General features: G+C 38.9%; 1 protein-coding gene across 2 annotated transcripts in view; it reads right to left on the bottom strand.

Annotated features, from left to right (window-relative positions):
* The window catches only part of Tmem135 (transmembrane protein 135), a 262,399-nt gene that overhangs the window by 122,134 nt on the left and 121,847 nt on the right, over positions 1–18,418 (bottom strand). For both annotated transcript variants that reach the window (XM_021167719.3, XM_021167721.3), the window contains one exon: positions 13,174–13,207. In XM_021167719.3, the coding sequence (XP_021023378.1) occupies positions 13,174–13,207 (34 nt within the window). The remainder of the gene's footprint in view (positions 1–13,173; positions 13,208–18,418) is intronic.

Below are 18,418 nucleotides of genomic sequence, written 5' to 3'. Positions count from 1 at the left end.
AGCTGAACAAGGGCAGCAACAACAGACATGACAAAAGTGGCAGAGTAAAGCCCACGAAGCCTGACTGAGGAAGGCTGGGAGCTGAGGAGGGAGGTGCTCTTCTCAAGGGTTTTCCAAAGCCAAATGGTCAGCCTTGAAAACAGACAGGGACATGACATGGATTGACCAGATTCTTTTTACATACACACATACACGCACACATAGTCACGCATATGCAGTAACAATTGGTGCAAAAAAAGAAAGACTGAATTAGAAGAGCAGGGAGGGGTATATGTGAGGATTTGGAGGGAGAAAGAGGAAGGAAAAAAGTTATAAGTAAATTATAATCTCAAAAATTAAAAAGAACTGACATTGTCGAGGCCTTTTGGATACATCTGGACACATCAGAAGAGATCACATCACAGAGAGGACAAACAGACATACAGAGAGACAGCAAAGGGAAGACAGAGAAACAGCAAAGGGAACAAACACTCCATGAAACCACTCCTTCAGGGAGGCTCTAACCTACTGATGAAGGAAGGGCCCAGCGACCTAAACTCTTAGGTGGCCCATATCCTAAGGGTGCCACAGGGGCAATTCAACAAACATTGCAACCCAACATGCTCTTTACCCTGTCGACAGAAACTGTTTCTCCACTGTTCTGTTTTGTTTTTTCCAGGTGGGGCAGGATTTCGCTGTTTTGGGTTTTTGTCTTTCCTTTCTGACCTCATGTACTCTTTTTCTTTGTAACTTTTACTTATAGCCCATATACAATTCTTCTTTACATCTCCTTTTTTTAATATTCACGTATTTCACTTTAATGAGTTTCTTTACATTTCATCTTTTTCATTTTACGTGCATTTGACCATCTTTCCACTCCAGGCAGAAAGCAAAGATATACAAAGATTATATGTGATGATACATGCCCAATGGAAAAACACATTGTTATTTCACCACAGGTCCAGCTGACCCCAGAGTAAACTGCCAAGCCAGTCAGAATAGGTTTTCTACTAGCTTCAGATTTCAATCTCCAGCCATAAAGTAAGTTCCTAGCATGATGAAATTATTCAAGCAGCCACACAGACCAGAAGCAGAAATCTCTTGGAATACAAAGTAAGGTTTGTTCACATTCCAAAACACTTTACCCTCATACTAGAAAACATGAACTAAAAATACCTACCCTCTTATTCTTTATTCATTCAACAGAGAATTTTTCATGAGTACTTGATTGCCTAAGCTTTAGTCACAATTACACATTGAATCGCCACCAAGCCTGATGACTTGTGTTCAATACCCAGCCCCCACACAGTGGGATGTAAGGAACTGTAAAGGAAAGGAAAGTGTTAAATTCTTGAGTTCATGGTGTAAGCCACTAGATGGATGTTTGATGCACATGGCACAATAGGAGAGGCTTGGGGAAGCAATTTGAGATAATATTTGGGGGAGCAATTTGAGATAATATTCATCACTGCTTTTTAAATTTAATCTTATTTCTTAGAGACCCATCTATCAAGTTTCTCTTAACTACTTCAGAATCTTTCTTGTATTTCTTTTTATATCTTCATGTGCCCCGCACATCTGATAATATTTGTTAAATTTAATTAAATTGAAGTGGTCTTACAACAAAACTTGTGTCAACATCTATAAACCTTATGTTTAAAATGTTAAATACAGATGCTTTAATCAAAGGCACTGCATGCTTGCCATGGAAAAGCAAGTACTGTAGGAGTCTGCACACACACAAACACATATGTATATGCATCTTTATAACTTTAAAATACACACATCATTAAACTACTGATGGCATAAATGAAATTATAAAGCAAAGTTTCCTTTTGGAAATCACTCTAAATCATCATATGCTAACCAGGTGTTGTAAAACATGTCAAGTCTTACTCTTCAGTTTAGATTAGTTCTAAAAGAATCTCAGACAGTAAATATCCTCTATGAGTCCTTGCGGAAACGTCTTTATAACTTCACGTCTGAAATATTTTTCTTAGAATTAAACTAAAAATAAAGAATAAGACTTGACATTTCTTAAACACCTGATGCATATGATGATCTTGAAAGACTAGAAACCTTAGTCATTGGCACAACAATGTAACAAAGAAAACTCAAGTGCATGTAAGCAAAGCTCAGGAAGATCATGTGTTGTACAGTACAGTGTGGTGAAGCAGAATCTTAGCAGTGGCTCTCACGTGTATAACTGATTTTAGCATCAGAAAAACATTCCATCATTTTACTTTTTGTGACAAAGGCAGAGAAAATACTTGATTATTTATTTTATAATTTTAATATGCCTTTTATTAATCTGACCTTTGACAAATATTTTACTGTCAATTTGGGAATCTAAAAAACGGTATTGTTTTAAGTATATGTTAAATAATATATGAGAATTAAACAAATATTAGTTCTATTGCTGTAAGCCTATATTTAATGCTTATTATTAAAGCCACACAAACTTGTATTTTAGCAACTGAAACTTACTGGGAAGAATTTTGTTAGTACTAAGATTAGCTACATGGGTGCTCACAAAGAACATTTCTACAATGCAAATGTCAACAGAGACAACCCTGTGCTAAAACTAAAACATCAGCAGAGACATTCCAGGCACAGAGTTCACATCTCTTTACCTATCACCTGCAGCACCACTTCAAACACAGCAAAATGCATAATAGCACTCTCGCAAATAATTAAGACATCACCTAGCACATTGTACTTTAGTGGTTTTGTAGACTAGCTAAAATTAATTAACTTGCAGATGCTCAATATTTCTCATTCTTCCTCTTTGTCCCAACCTTTAGACAAAATTTAGTAACACGCAGGAAGATAAAGCTTCAGTCTCTAGGTTAACAGTAATATGTGTTTATGACCCAGGTATTTTCATGGCCTTCTTCTCCAAAGTTCAAAGTAGAAAGGTGATCACCAGCTTTTAGTATTTATAATCTTTTATCAAAATATCACACTAGCATAGGTTAAGTGTAGCAAGCTTTGGAATAAATCCCTCCTGTAAATTATTCTTTGTGGTGACCAAACACTTCATCTACCAAATCCACTCAGCAGTACCTGTCATGTGCATCTCCAGTCACAGTACAGCAATGTCCAAAGCTTACATCAAACTTAAATGCCCAGATGGGAAGTCAGTAAGACAGGAAGGCAAAAACAAAACCTCAAATATTGACAAATTCCACAGGGAAACAAATAAAATGCATGTGCTGGGTTGTGCACATGCGGGGACTGTTACTCAATGCGGAACAGAGATGCCAGACCTTACACTCAGCATATCAAAGAAGGAAACAGCAAGTTGTGCAAATATACTGGAGACTAGGAAGAGCTGATACCAAGGTCCCACAGAGGGGGTTGCCTGTCATGTTTCACTAGGGTGGGCAGAATGGAGGAAGCAGAAAGAGCACTGGGAGGGGAAGAAGAAGAAGCGTATAGAACCCTTTCAACCTTTCACAGAACCCTTCCAAGTCTTAAGAAAACAACTTCATAATTTGCTTAAAGTCATATGTCTTCACAAAATCTGCAAAGCTATGGTATTTTAACCACAAAATGTTAAATCACTAACATTATATTTTGATTTACATGTCATACTGCACTTTTTGTGAACAACACAGACATTTTGGGATCAATTACTGCTAGTTCAGTTCAGGACATATTTTCATAGAGATTATCAAAATGCATTCATATTCATTTACTTTCCAGTTGCTTCCAGCTACAGACAACTGATTGCTAGTGGTCCATAAAAGTGCACTTTTCACGAATACTCTCCTATTGACTGCTCCAACTTACCACGTCATCAAAGGAGAGAAGGCTAAGAAGCCATACTAACATAGAGGAATGTCCTAAGAAGCCAAGCCCAGACACTGCAGATAAAGGGAAGAGGAAGAATAAAGACAGACCCAGGGCTATTTTTAACAAGTTCTCTTTTCAGAAAGGAACTATTTGGCTGTTGTTTATATTGCATGGTGGGGGGGTGGGGGGGGGCGGGGGGGGGGGAGGTTGGGTGTTTAGGTATACTGTGTGTGTGTGTGTGTGTGTGTGTGTGTGTGTGTGTGCGCGTGTGTGTGTGTGTGTGTGTGTGTGGTTGGTGTTCATGGACACTGAGTATGAGGTAGGGGTTGGATAGCTTTCTGAGAAAGAAACATGGTTCTGAATTAGGAGTTCCCAGGCTGTAGTTTACTTTGATACTACTCAAACGTATCCATAAAACAAGCCCTCTGGTAGGCATAAGGTAGGTACCCAGAAACAGATGATGATGTGCTGGCTCTGAAGCCAGTGGAAAAGCAACTAAATATGTCCCTTCATCTCAGGTCATCCATCTCTTACATATAAACAGAAACGTCCACATAGATGCACCCCTTTTTCTTGTTGCTCAGATAGGGTCTCTCTATACATCAGGCTGGCCTGGACTGCATGGTTATCTTCTTGTTACAGTGTCCCAAGCACAGGGATTAGAGGTACAAAGCACCTTAGTGAACTTCTATTACAGAGAGTTTCATTTACAATGCTAGTTCTGAATTGTAAGAACTCCAATTCTGGGTGAGAGATCCCTCAGTGATTAAGGAAGTTCCTATCCCAGATGTGGTGGCTCCTGACTTTAATTCCAAAACTTAGGAGGCAGAGGCAGTCAGATGCCGAAGTTCAAGGCCAGCCTGGTCTACAGAGCCAAAATTACTCTGAGAAACCCTCTCTGGAAAAGAAATAAGAATTGAAAGAAAGAAAAACACCAAAACAAAGAAACAAAACCATATTCTTCAGCCTGAGCTGAGTCCAGCTCTGGTACCCACGTCAACTCATAGTGACCCATGACCTCCTAGAATTCCAGCTCTACGGGGGTTGATGCTGTCTTTCTGGCCTCTGTGGACACTATCACACATGTGGCATAAACATGTAAATAAAAACCAATCTTTAAAAAAAAAATGCCAAGTCCAATAAAGGGCAGAGGTAACGGAAAGAAATGTATGGCAGGCACTGAGCCAGAAGACAAAGGTTCTTCCCAATATCAGACGTTGGAAGTGATACAGAGAGACCCGGGTGTTGATCTAGACCCACCTTAGATACAAGATCTCTCGTCAAGAAAATGATGTGAACGCAATCACAATTATTACAAGTGCATCAACATCAAAATGTTATGAAGTCTTAATTTCTGATGGAAATTGAATAACCAGTTATATTTTTAGAACTGCTGTCTTTTAAAACTAATACTGTCTGAAACAGAGTAAACCTGTATATCAGTTACAATTTTAACTATTGAAACTGCCTATAATTTTAAAAATATATTTGACCAATAACTCAAAAGTAAAGACTGCATTATGTTATCTGTTCTAGTCAAAAAAAAAATCACATAAAATCATCTTATGAGGAACTGAAAATGTATAAACAATGAGCAATGGAAAAAGAAATATAGCTAGGGTTGATGTGTGCTAAGAACCACAGCATTTGGATACCTAGAACAGAAGAATTAAGAAGTCATGACCCGCTTGGAACACACAGTAACCTTCAAGGCAGCGTGGCCCTCACTGTCGGCTGCTGCCGGAGTTAAAGAGAGCAATAAGAAATATATGTATGCTAGGTGATTGTTTTACTAGACGTGATTTTCCAGGTTTTATTATGTCTGATTTGTATCATCTTTTTAAATTAAAAAAAAAAAAGTCATTCAAAAGAATGCGAAATGAACTAAGCAGCACATTAGACACAACACCCTAGATTCCAGACCCCAGTGTGCATACACAGTTAGAAGGAGTGATTAAACTGTGGCAAAGATATGAAATACAACCAGGATTCAGCAGAGATAGAAAATGTGAAAAAGCACTAAAGAATAAATAAGAAAACAGAGAAAAAAATAAGGTTTAAATACAGAGACCAAGGAAAAGCAGGGTACAACTAAAAAAGCAAACTAAGTTCTGATTTCAAAACAAAACTACATACATCCTTTCCAGGGGAGTTCTTCAACAGGAATGCTTAAAACTAAGGAAAGATAAGGATTTCCTAAAAAAAAAAAAATAAAGTAAACCCAGACTGATAACAGATTCCAAAAGGTGTCTGCATAGAAAAAAAAAAAAATGGGATTACCATCTTTAGGACATTGGCAGTCTAGAATTCTATATCCAACAAGATTATTGTTATCTCAGCATGCATTTATCAAATTCTATTCATGTCAGACTCTACTACATGGTTATAGTAAGACATAAAACAGGAAAAGTCCCTGTATGGACAGAGCTTAGAGACCAGAATAATATTTTGTTCTAAAGAGTAAAGACAAAAATTAATCCTTTAAATTGGTCTGTGCTCTCCTAGTATCCTGAAACTTCTTTTTCATTCCAATTAAAAGAGATTAGAACCCTGAAGTTCCTACAGTAGATGTTTTTATGATTTAGCCAATTGCAGAGCCTGGGCTTTATTAATACATGACATCTCCTACATCACATGGACCCTGCAGGTCTTTCTGTGTAGGAAATAGCCTTGAACACATTGGTATAGGGGAAATTTTCTAAGCAGACCAACAATGGCTCACCTAAGATCAACAATTGAAAAATGGGACCTGTAGTGGCTATTCCTCGTTGTCAACTTGAATATATCTGGAATGGACTACAATCCAGAATTGGAAGGCTCACCAGTGACCCTAATCTGGAGGCTGGGAGATAGAAGTTTCTGACCTGGATCTTAGTATAGAGAGCTTGAAGCATAGTGGCTATAGATTCCAGAAGATTAAGACTGGGAGATCTCCAAGTTCAAGGTCATTTGGGATTAAAGATGTGGTTGTACAGACCTTTAATCTGTGCTATACCTTCTGCTGGAGACTATATAAGGACATTGGAAGAAGGAAGTCTCTCTCTCTCTCTCTCTCTCTCTCTTCTTTGCCTACTTGCCCTGTGGGACAGAGCAACTACTAGATCCTTGGATTTCCATTCACAGCTGCTACTGACCATTGTTGGGAGTTGGACTGCAGACTGTAAGTCATCAATAAATTCCTTTACTATATAGAGACTATCCATAAGTTCTGTGACTCTAGAGAACCCTGACTAATACAGGACCTCATGAAACTTAAAATCTTCTCTAAGGCAAAGGACACTGTAAATAAGACAAAAGATTAGGAAAAGATCTTTACCAATCCTACATCTGATAGAAGGCTAATATCCAAAATATACAAAGAACTCAAGAAGTTAAGACTCCAAAAAGCCAAATAATACAATTTAAAAATGGGGTACAGAACTAAACAAAGAACTGTCAACAAAGGAATCTCCAATGGCCCAGAAGCACTTAAAGAACTGTTCAACATCCTTAGTCATCAGAGAAATACAGATCAAAACCACCCTAAGAATCTAACTTACTCCAATCAGAATGGCTAAAATAAAAAACTCAAGTGACAGCACCAGCTGGCAAGGATGTGGAAAAAAAGGAACACTCTTCTGATAGGATTGCAAACTGGTACAACCACTCTGCAAATCAATCTGGTGATTCCTCAGAAATCTTGAAATAGTTCTACCTGAAGAACCAGCTATGCACAAAGACATATGCTCATAACAGCCTTATTTGTAATAAGCTAGAAACAACCCAGATATTTCTCAACTAAAGAATGGATTCAGAGCCAATCAGTCTTAGCTGGTTCCGTGAGCAGACCTTGGGTGACAACTCCGCAGACAGCCCCACAACTCCCAGAGGCAGCTACACTCCTTGGAGCTCCAATGCACCCAGGATCAGAGGAGCAGAGGTGAGGAGGACACAACATCTGTCCCCAACACCAGGAGTAACTGGGACCAGCAGGACCCAGGCTCCCAGGAACTCCACCAGACCAGTCGCATGGGTTCCTTCTGGTCTGTCTGAGCCAGCGCCCTGAGCAGGCCTTAGGTGCAAACTCCACAGCTAGCCCCACAATACTCAGAAGCAGCTATACTCCCTGGCGCTCCAACATACCCTCAGAGAATCACAGGATCCCAGGAGCTTGGTCACACCAAGATCTCAAGGTCCCAAAGGCATCTTGCCTCCCAGGAGCTCAGACATGCCCAGGATCTCAGGATCACAGGATACCAGAATCACAGGATCACAGAGACAGCTTGACTCAGAGGAGTTCTGACACAACCAGGATCACAAGAAGGACCTGCTCCAGTCAGACATAGCCAGGGCAGGTAACACTAGACATAACCAGATGGCAGGAGGCAAGCATAATAACATAAGCAATAGAAACCAAGGTTACTTGGCATCCCCAGAACCCAATTCTCCCACCATAGCAAGTCCTGGATACCCCAACACACCTGAAAAGCAAGATTCAGATCTAAAATCACTTCTCATGATGATGATAGTGGACATTAAGAAGGACATAAATATTAAGAAGGACATAAATAACTCCCTTAAAGAAATACAGGAGAACACAGGTAAACAACTAGAAGCCTTTAAAGAGGAAACACAAAGATCCCTTAAAGAGTTACAGGAAGACACAATCAAACAGACAAAGGAAAGGAAGAAAACCATCCAGGATCTAAAAATGAAAATAGAAACAATAAAGAAATCACAAAGGAAGACAACCCTGGACATAGAAAACCTAGAGATCAGGAGTCAGAGATCAGGAGTCAGAGATCAGGAGTCAGAGATCAGGAGTCATAGATGCAAGCATCACCACATAATACAAGAGATAGAAGAGAGAATCTCGGGTGCAGAAGATACCATAGAAAACGTTGACACAGCAGTGAAGGAAAAAAAACGCAAAAAAAAAAAAGTTCCTAACCCAAAACATCCAGGAAATCCAGGACACAATAGGTATAGAAGAGAGTGAAAATTCCCAACTTAAAGGGTCAGTAAATATCTTCAAAAATTATAGAAAACTTCCCTAACCTAAAGAAAGAGATGCCCATGAACATACAAGAAGCCTACAGAACTCCAAATAGACTCGACCAGAAAAGAAATTCCTCCTGTAACATAATAATCAAAACACCAAATGCACTAAACAAAGAAAGAATTTTAAAAGCAGTAAGGGAAAAAGGTCAAGTAACATATAAAGGCAGACCTATCAGAATTACACCAGACTTCTCACCAGAGACTATGAAAGTCAGAGGATACTGGGCAGATGTCATACAGATCTTAAGAGAACACAAATGCCAGCGCAGGCTACTATACCCAGCAAAACTCTCAATCACCATAGAGAAAGAAAACAAAATATTCCATGACAAAACCAAATTTACACAATATCTTTCCACAAATCCAGCCCTACAAAGAATAATAGATGGAAAACATCAACACAAGGAGTGAAACTACACCCTAGAAGAAGCAAGAAAGTAATCTTTCAACAAACCCACACAAACATAATTCCACCACTAACAAGAAAATTAACAGGAAGTAACAATCACTTTTTCTTAATATTTCTTAATATGAAAATTAATATTATCAACATATTCTAATCAAATGAAATTCAAAAATATGAGGAATTAGAAATGTACTGGCTGTCATCCCATGGTCTTTCTAATTTGGTAATGGGAGAAACAGGTCCAATACTGTACAATCCATATACACTTTCTGCTTGTTTGTACATGACAGCATCTTGCTGTGTGCCACATAATGGTCTTGAAATCATGCTTCTCCTATCTCAGCCTTTCTATCAGTAGGATTGTTTATGTGATGTCTTTACACTATACAATGGTTTTCAGGACAGCTTACATATTTCAAAATGATTTATACAGTCAAAAGAAATATAGACAATTAATTTGGGAGGTGGCTTATAAGAGAATAACAAAGAGTGAGACTGAAGGCTTTGCTTGATATTGATGATTATTGTATCAATTTTGAAGAGGACTTTATAGGTTACTCTTATTTTGGGTTTTGTTTTGTTTTGTTTTGTTTTGTTTTGTTTTGTTTTGAGACAGGGTTTCTCTGTGTAGCCTTGGCTGTCCTGGAGCTCACTTTGTAGATCAGGCTGGCCTCGAACTCAGAAATCCACCTGCCTCTGCCTCCCAAGTGCTCGGATTAAAGGCGTGCGCCACCACGCCCGGATTATGTTACTCTGATTCTGAGATGAATGTTTTTCAAAATCATCACAGCCAATGAACCAGAATCTTACCCTCACCTAACATCTGTACCATCCTGCAAGCATAGCCATTGTTCACTGAAACAGTTGATGAATGACTTCATGGGTAGAGCATCTTAATACACACACCATTTCTTAAATAAATGCAACCTATTCCCTGCGGGCTGAGAATGAGGACAATCACTCAAGGCAAATAGCTTTGACTGTAGCAGGAAATGTGTGCTTACAATTCATTCCTTGGCACAGCAGAACTGTCAACTCTTAGCTTATCTACTATGGAGGTAAAATCTTTTGGTGATGTGAGGGACATTCAAGTATGCCTTATTACAATAAACTTCAATGTCCAAACACTGTTCTTATTTTCTGTTTGTACTACAGTAAGAGCCAAGATTTTAAGCTCTACTAAAAACAAAACAAACAAACAAACACAAAGACTTTGTCTATGTATGGTCATTTAAAAAACTAATAGTGATATATTATTTTAAAATATCATACAGTTAATATATTCGGAGTTATTAAAAAATTATATTGAACATATTTTTTCAGTATTCCTGTAAACAAACATCTACATAAGGCTGTTCAATTGATTGTTGTTTTATATCAAACAACTTTTATAATACTCATTTTTATTGTTACAATATTTTATAAATTTTAAAGCATATGATAAAAAAAACAAAAGGTATTGCAGGTTTTGAGGGGGCTCTCTGAGAGGAGTTGGGGTCCAAAGGGGAAAGAAGAATGTGATGTAAGTCTATTTACTCAAAATATGTTTTTAAATGTTAACAAATTCAGATAAATTTAAATTATGTATCTGTTTGCATCATAATACAATAAAACTTAAATCAAAGGAAAAAATGGATACAGAAAATGTGGATTGTTTACACAGTGGAATACTATTCAGCTAGTAAAAAGGAGGACATTATGAACTCTGCAGGAAAATGGATGGAACTAGAATATATTGTCCTGAGAAAGGTAACCCAGAACCAAAAGGACATACATGGTACATACTCACTGATAAGTGCACATCAGCCACAAAGTACAGAATGCTTATGATATAACTCACAGACCAAATGAACTTTAGCAAGAAGGAAGGCCCAAGTGAGGATGCTTCAATCCCTCTTGGAAGAGGGAACAAAATAATCATGGAAGGCAGAGAGGAGGAACCTGGGTGTGTGAGTGGAGGGAAACAGAAAAGGGGGCAGGATCTGGTGTAGGGGAAGACATGAGAGAAGCCCAGAGAGCCAGGAGAATGAATGGAAATATGCAGCTGTGGAGGTTGGGGGCTGGGAGGCCCTCTAGAAAGTCCCAGAGACCTGGGACATGAGAGGCTCCCAGGACTAAATGGGGATGACCTTAGCCAAAATGCCCAACAGTTGGGAGATGGAACTTGAAGAGACCACCTCCAGTAGATAGACATGGCCCTCAATGGAGGGATGGGACCACCCACCTACCTTCAAAATTTTTGACCCCGAGTTGTTCCTGTCTAAAAGAAATGCAGGGACAAAATCTAGAGAGAGACTGAAGCAAAGGCCATTATACTGGCTAGTTTTGTGTCAACTTGACACAGCTGGAGTTATCAGGTATCAGAGAAAGGAGCTTCAGTTGAGGAAATGCCTCCATGAGATACAACTGTAAGGCATTTTCTCAATTAGTGATCAAGGGGGAAGGGCCCCTTGTGGGTGGGACCATCTCTGGGCTGGTAATCTTGGTTCTATAAGAGAGCAGGCTGAGCAAGCCAGGGGAGGCAAGCCAGTAAAGAACATCCCTCCATGGCCTCTGCATCAGCTCCTGCTTCCTGACCTGCTCGAGTTCCAGTCCTGACTTCCTTGGTGATGAACAGCAGTATGGAAGTGTAAGCCAAATAAACCCTTTCCTCCCCAACTTGCTTCTTGGTCGTGATGTTTGTGCAGGAATAGAAACCCTTACTAAGACAGCCATCAAGTGACCGGCCCAACTTGGGATCCATCCCATGGGCAGGCACCAATCTAGCATTATTCCTGATACAGTGTTATACTTGCAGACAGGAGCGTAGCATGGCTGTCCCCTGAGAGGCTCTGACAGCAGCTGACTAAGACAAACGCAGATACTTACAGCCAACCACTGGACTGAGGTTGGAGACTCCTATGGAAGAGTTAGGGGAAAGACTGAAGGAGGTGAAGGGGATTGCAACCCCATTGGAAGAACAACAATATAAACTAACCCAGACCCCTCATAGCTTCCAGAAACTAAGCTACCAACCAAAGAGCATATATGGGCTGGTCTGACACCTGGAACTTATACAGCAAAGGACTGCATTGTCTGGCCTCAGTGGGAGAGGCTATACCTAATCATCTTGTAGAGATTGATGCCCAGGGGAAGAGGGATGTGAGGGGGGCTGGGAATACCCTCTCACAGGCAAAAGAGAGAAGGGATGGGGTGAAGAACTCTGGAAGGGTAAACCAGGGGGGGGGGGCAACCTTTGGAATGTAAATAAATAAAATAATTTAATTTAAAAAAAAAGAAAAATGCTATGACAAGGTTAAGTTGTGAATATGCAACAGCATCTGGATTATGTGTGCACTATGATACTGCGTGGCATTGGTTTCATTCCTGCAGTCTTGGAGACTGAGATGATTAAGATATCACACTCAGGTTTTAATGTAAAAGGTTTATCATGAGAACTCATCCTTAACTCATTTCTCCCATTAAAACAACAGCACAGGCAGAGTAGGGAATTAAACAGGGGGTGAGAGAGCTGGATATACAGGTACAAACTTGTAACCCATCAAAGATTTAAAGCTAGAAAAGAAGAATGCCAAAGGGCAGATGGCAGTGAGCTGATTCTGTTCTCAAATAAGTGAAAGTCCCTGACAGAAACTAATGAAGTGGTGTCAGGTTCTCCCAGCCATTCAACACTAGCCTAGCCATTGAAATATACAAGAAATGCTCAAATTCAAGTTTTTCCTTCTTCCATTTAAAAGAAAGAAAGAAAGAAAGAAAGAAAGAAAGAAAGAAAGAAAGAAAGAAAGAAAGAAAGAAAGAAAGAAAGGAAAGAAAGAAAGAAAGAAAGAAAGAAAGAAAGAAAGAAAGAAAGAAAGAAAGAAAGAAAGAAAGAAAGAAAGAAAACCCTTTGGAATTTTTTTTTTAATTTAGAAAAAAGAAAAACAAAACAAAACAAAAAACCCTTTACTTACCAAGTTGGCCATATAAATTGTGAGCAGCCCTCTCCTGTAAATAATTTTTAAAAAAGAAAGATTAAGCTTTGATCTGACTTTTTAATCACTTTACCATTATCAAAAAAATCTATCAAAAGGAATTATCAGGAGTCTAAAACCACACTAATACTAACATGTTAGCAAATTGTGTTGCGTTTTCCTTTGAATGTGCTGAGCTGATCCTATTGATTCTCTAGGTCATTCTAGTAATATAAGAAGTCATAGTAAGATTCTATTTGTTTGTCATTAAGTATCTTAAGTTAATATTGCTTTGTTATTAGAAAATAACAAAGATTTTTCTCCTTTTTGAGATGGAGTCCCTATTGGTTAGGCAGGTCTCAAATGTCTAGATTCAAGCAGCCCTGTAGAATAGCTGGTACTTCTGACACACTTGCTATATCCTGATTGTGCTAGGGGATCCATAATTCAGTAAGAAGACATTCTAAGGGATTTACCATGCCAAAAAGTCAAGGCCAGAACAATTCAAATGCAATGTTATCAAAACATTAGATTACCTTGTTATTTTGTACAAAAGAAACTGTGCAATTTGTTCATAAGAAACTACAATGCTGAACTGACAGGACTGGGAGCTGTAGTGGCCCTGGGGCCACAATGAACAGCTGCAAAGAAATTCCCACTGTACATCTGTCTGGAAAGATCCAGCTCAAGAAACCCTGCAGGACCCTCAGGAGTGGTCCTCTGCCAAACACCAAAACCTAGTACCCAAGAGCCAAGTGAGATGGGATGTGTGAACTCTGTACAATTTCCTAACCCTCTGTACATCTTCATCTCCTCCCATACCTGATTCTTCCCCTCTTTTCCCCCTCCCCCTCTTCTCTTCCTCCCAAGTCCCTCCCACCCTCTGCTTCCCTTGATTATTTTGTTCCCCCTTCTAAGTAGAACTGAAACATACATTCTTTGGTCTTCCTTCTTCTTGAGCTTCATGTAGTCCATGAGTGTATTGCGGGCATTCCACCCTCTTTGCCTAATATCCACTTATCAGTGAGGACATACCATGTTCGTTCTTTTGTGACTGAGTTACCTCACTCAGGATGATACTTTCTAGATCCATTCATTTACTTGTGAATTTCTTGAAGTCACTGTTTTTAATAGCTGAGTAGTACTCCATTGTGTAAATGTACCACATTTTCTGTATCCATTCCTCTGTTGAGGGACATCTGGGTTCTTTCCAGCTTCTGGCTATTATAAATAAGGCTGCTATGAACATAGTGGAACATGTGTCCTTGTTATATGTTAGAGCATCTTTTGAGTATATGCACAGGAGTGGTATAGCTGGCCCCTCAGGTAGTACTATGTCCAATTTTCTGAGGAATCCCTAGACTGATTTCCAGAGTGGTTGTACCAGTTTGCAATTCCACCAGCAATGGAGGAGTGTTCCTCTTTCTCCACATCCTCACCAGCATCTGCAGTCACCTGAGTTTTTGATCTTAGCCATTCTGATTCCTGTGAGGTGGAATCTCAGGGTTGTTTTGATTTGCATTTCCCTGAAGTCTAAGGATATTGAACATTTCTTTAGGTGCTTCTCAGCCAATTGAGTTTCCTCAGTTGAGAATTCTCTGTTTAGCTCTGTACCCCATTTTTAAACAGGGTTATTTGGTTCTCTGGAGTCTACTTTCTTGAATTCTTTGTATATATTAGATATTAGCCCTCTATCAGATGTAGGATTGGTAAAGATCTTTTCCCAATCATTGGTTGCTGTTTTGTCCTACTGACAGTGTCCTTTGCCTTACAGAAGCTTTGCAATTTTATGAGGTCCCATTTGTTGATTCTTGATCTTAGAGCATAAGCTATTGGTGTTCTGTTCAGAAACTTTCACCCCTGTGCCCATGTGCTAGAGGCTCTTCCCCACTTTCTCTTCTATTAGATTCAGTGTATCTGGTTTTATGTGGAGTTCCTTGATCGACTTGGACTTGAGCTTTGTACAGGGATAAAAATTGATCAATTCGAGTTCTTCTACATGTTGACAGTCAGTTAAACCAGCACTATTTGTTGAAAATGCTGTTTTCTTTCCACTGGATGGTTTTAGCTCCTTTGTCAAAGATCAAGTGACCATAGGTATGTGGGTTCATTTCTGGATCTTCAATTCTGTTCCATTGATCTACCCGTCTGTCACTGTACTAGTACCATGCAGTTTTTATCACAATTGCTCTCTGGTACAGCTTGAGGTCGGGGATTGTGATTCTCCCAGAGGTTCTTTTATTGTTGAGAATAGTTTTCGCTATCCTGGGCTTTTTGTTATTCCAAATGAATTTGAGAATTGCACTTTCTAACTCTATGAAGAATTGAGTTGGAATTTTGATGGGGATTGCATCGAATCTGTAGATTGCTTTTGGCAAGGTGGCCATTTTTAGTATATTAATCCTGCCAATCCATGAGAATTGGAGATCTTTCCCTTAAGCAGCTGACCAGAGACTACAGAGAGCCAAACCAATACCAACAGTCCCAACTCCCACTCACCCTGCTAATGTCTCTTCTCCCCCTCCCCTCCCCTCTCCCCTCCCATTTCCCCTCTCCTTCCCTCTTCTCTCTCTCAATACATTTTAGCAGCTACACTAAATCACTGTTACATCAACTGACCCTGTAATCACAGCATCAACACACCTATAGGAAAAAGAATCTGTATAACACTTCAGCAGATTAAAAAGTACATCTAGCCCAGAGCCTAAACAGTGGCATCTTCCAACAGCCCTACTGTCACTTCAATGAAGGAACAGCAGGGCTGCATTTTGAACTGTACTGTTCTTTAGCCAACCCCTAGATTGACACTGGGTACTGCACATCCTGAGGTTACTGGTGGGCCTAGCAGGAACAATGTAACTTATCAATTCTAAATACATACATATGTTATTATTAACAACACATATAAAGCATGTTTACATCTCACAAAGAGAAAAGGAGATAGTACAGAAACAATGACAGTTTCCAAACAGTGTAAGTCTATTTCTATTAAGACTCTACTTGACTACCTCAGAAAATCATTTGAGGTATAACATGGCAAAGGAGTGTAAGTACTTGTCCTCTAAAATATAAGGTGTAAGACAAACTCTCAGTCTAAAGGACAAGTGCAGGACCCCTTTCGGTCACAGGAATGTCCCATTCCCTGAACAGGACAAGCACATTAGAGGTTGGTGGCAAAACCTTGCTGTAGAAATACAAGTATATCACGAACTTAGAGAGCAAACTCACAGGGCCCCTTGATTTGTATATTACATCCTTTTTATCTTTGCTCTGTCTGCTTAGATGTTTCTTAAGTATTTTACTGCTTAATAACTCAATCAAAAAGTATGCTTAAAATGAAACTGCAGTCTTCAGTTAATCCATCTTTAAGCATACTGCATTAACTTATCCAAACTAAATACCAAAGCAAATTCCACAGCAATTCTGAAAAAAAAAAAACAATCAGAACAACTTCTTTCTGGCCTAGGAGGCATTTCCTAGAGTCAGAAAGGCTCCTTCTTAGCAGCCCTCGGGTAATGCTAGGTGTTACCAGGCTTCCAGCTGAGCTAAGATGAACCCTGTTCTTTGTGGCACATGTTTCTTAAAGCAGCCCTGGAAACAACTTCAAAGCTCTCTCAGAAGCTCAAAGTGATGTGATTAGGACTCACCTCAGTGTCCCTCTTTTCCTTGGTAGGAGGAACTAATTGGCAAAGAGCCCTTAACTCTGGGAGGACTGACTGGTGGACTGATGGATGGCTAGGATGTCAGAGTAAAATGGACAAGAACAGGGAGAAGAAAGAAGAGAGGGCACGGGAGAACATAAGACACATTCATAGGTATGTACTATGCAGAGAGAAAACGCAGATAAATCTACTTTCTACATTTGCATCTAGTAGAAACTAAAATGATCACACAGCTGACCATCACATGATTCCATCATCAGAGAAAGGCTTTCAACTGTCAATAAATGTTTCCAAGTTTAAAAACTGAGACTACAAATATTAGTACTTCAACAAAATAAAACAACAACAAATAAAATACCCAAGTACTATCCCTGCCTAACCTATTTCCCTGTTTCTCCCACTCTTTCAAAGATATTCTTTCCTAGGCTTCAACCCCAGACAGCCTCTTTCCTGGGGTTTTCTATGGCAGTGTAGAGGAAAGCTTCCAATTTCATGTCACCACCTCCTTCACCCTAAATCGAATCACATTTCTGGCTGCCTACTGGCTGCGTCTACCTGAATGAACATTGTTGATTTCTCTGTGAACTAAAACCACAGTTAAAAGTCTGTCTTCCTCCCATAATAACAACAATAACATTTCATTTTAGTACTAAACCAATGATGTTGAAATATGTTTAACTTAAGTTATATTTACAAATTAATAATAAGCTTTTAGGGATCTTGATATTTGTTACAACCTTAAATATAAACTGATAATATATAAAATATACGTTTTTAGGGACAAATGAGTAATTTTAGGTAACCACTGAACCAATTTCTTTAAAATAAAACTTAAAGAAAAATAACTTATAAGGAGATAATATATATATTTACTTTCCTCAGTTTTAAAGTTGTACATGCAAATAAAGTTGTGCATACCAACTGACACACAGATAAATGGATGAATGGATGAATGGATGGGTGGATGGAGATAGATAGATAGATAGATAGATAGACAGACAGACAGACAGACAGATAGATAGATGTAGGTAAGTAGGTATCACTAGGCCAAAACAAAACAAAACAAAACAAACAAAAAACCTAAAAAAAAAAAAAAAAAAAAAAAAAAAACAGAAAAACAAAAAGCAGGGCTGGAGAGACGGTTCAGTGTTTAAGAACATTGACTGTTCTTCCAGAGGACCCAGGTTCAACTCCCAGCTCCCACATGGCAACTCACAACTGTCTGCTACTCCAAGAACCAATACCCTCACACATACTAGCAGGTAAAACATTAGTGCACATAAAATATGAAATAAGTGTTATATATATATATACATATATATATATATATATATATATGTATATATATATATATATACATATATATATGTATAAATTCTTCTTCCTTCTTTTTTTTTCCTTCTCTTCCTCCTCTTCTTCCTCCTCCTTCTTCAACCATATGGTAATATCATAATAGCAGTTAAGACCTCATTACGGAAAAAATATTTCCTTCAGGACAAAAGAATGAAATCTCTAGCCTGAATGAAGACCTAGCTTTGTGGTTGGGCAGGACAATGACATTAATAAGGGGCCACCTCTCAGGA

The sequence above is a fragment of the Mus caroli genome, unplaced genomic scaffold (genome assembly GCF_978045245.1).
Source record: "Mus caroli unplaced genomic scaffold, Mus_caroli_1 scaffold_8, whole genome shotgun sequence".
NCBI lineage: Eukaryota > Metazoa > Chordata > Mammalia > Rodentia > Muridae > Mus > Mus caroli.
This window is presented reverse-complemented; position numbering and strand designations above follow the sequence as displayed.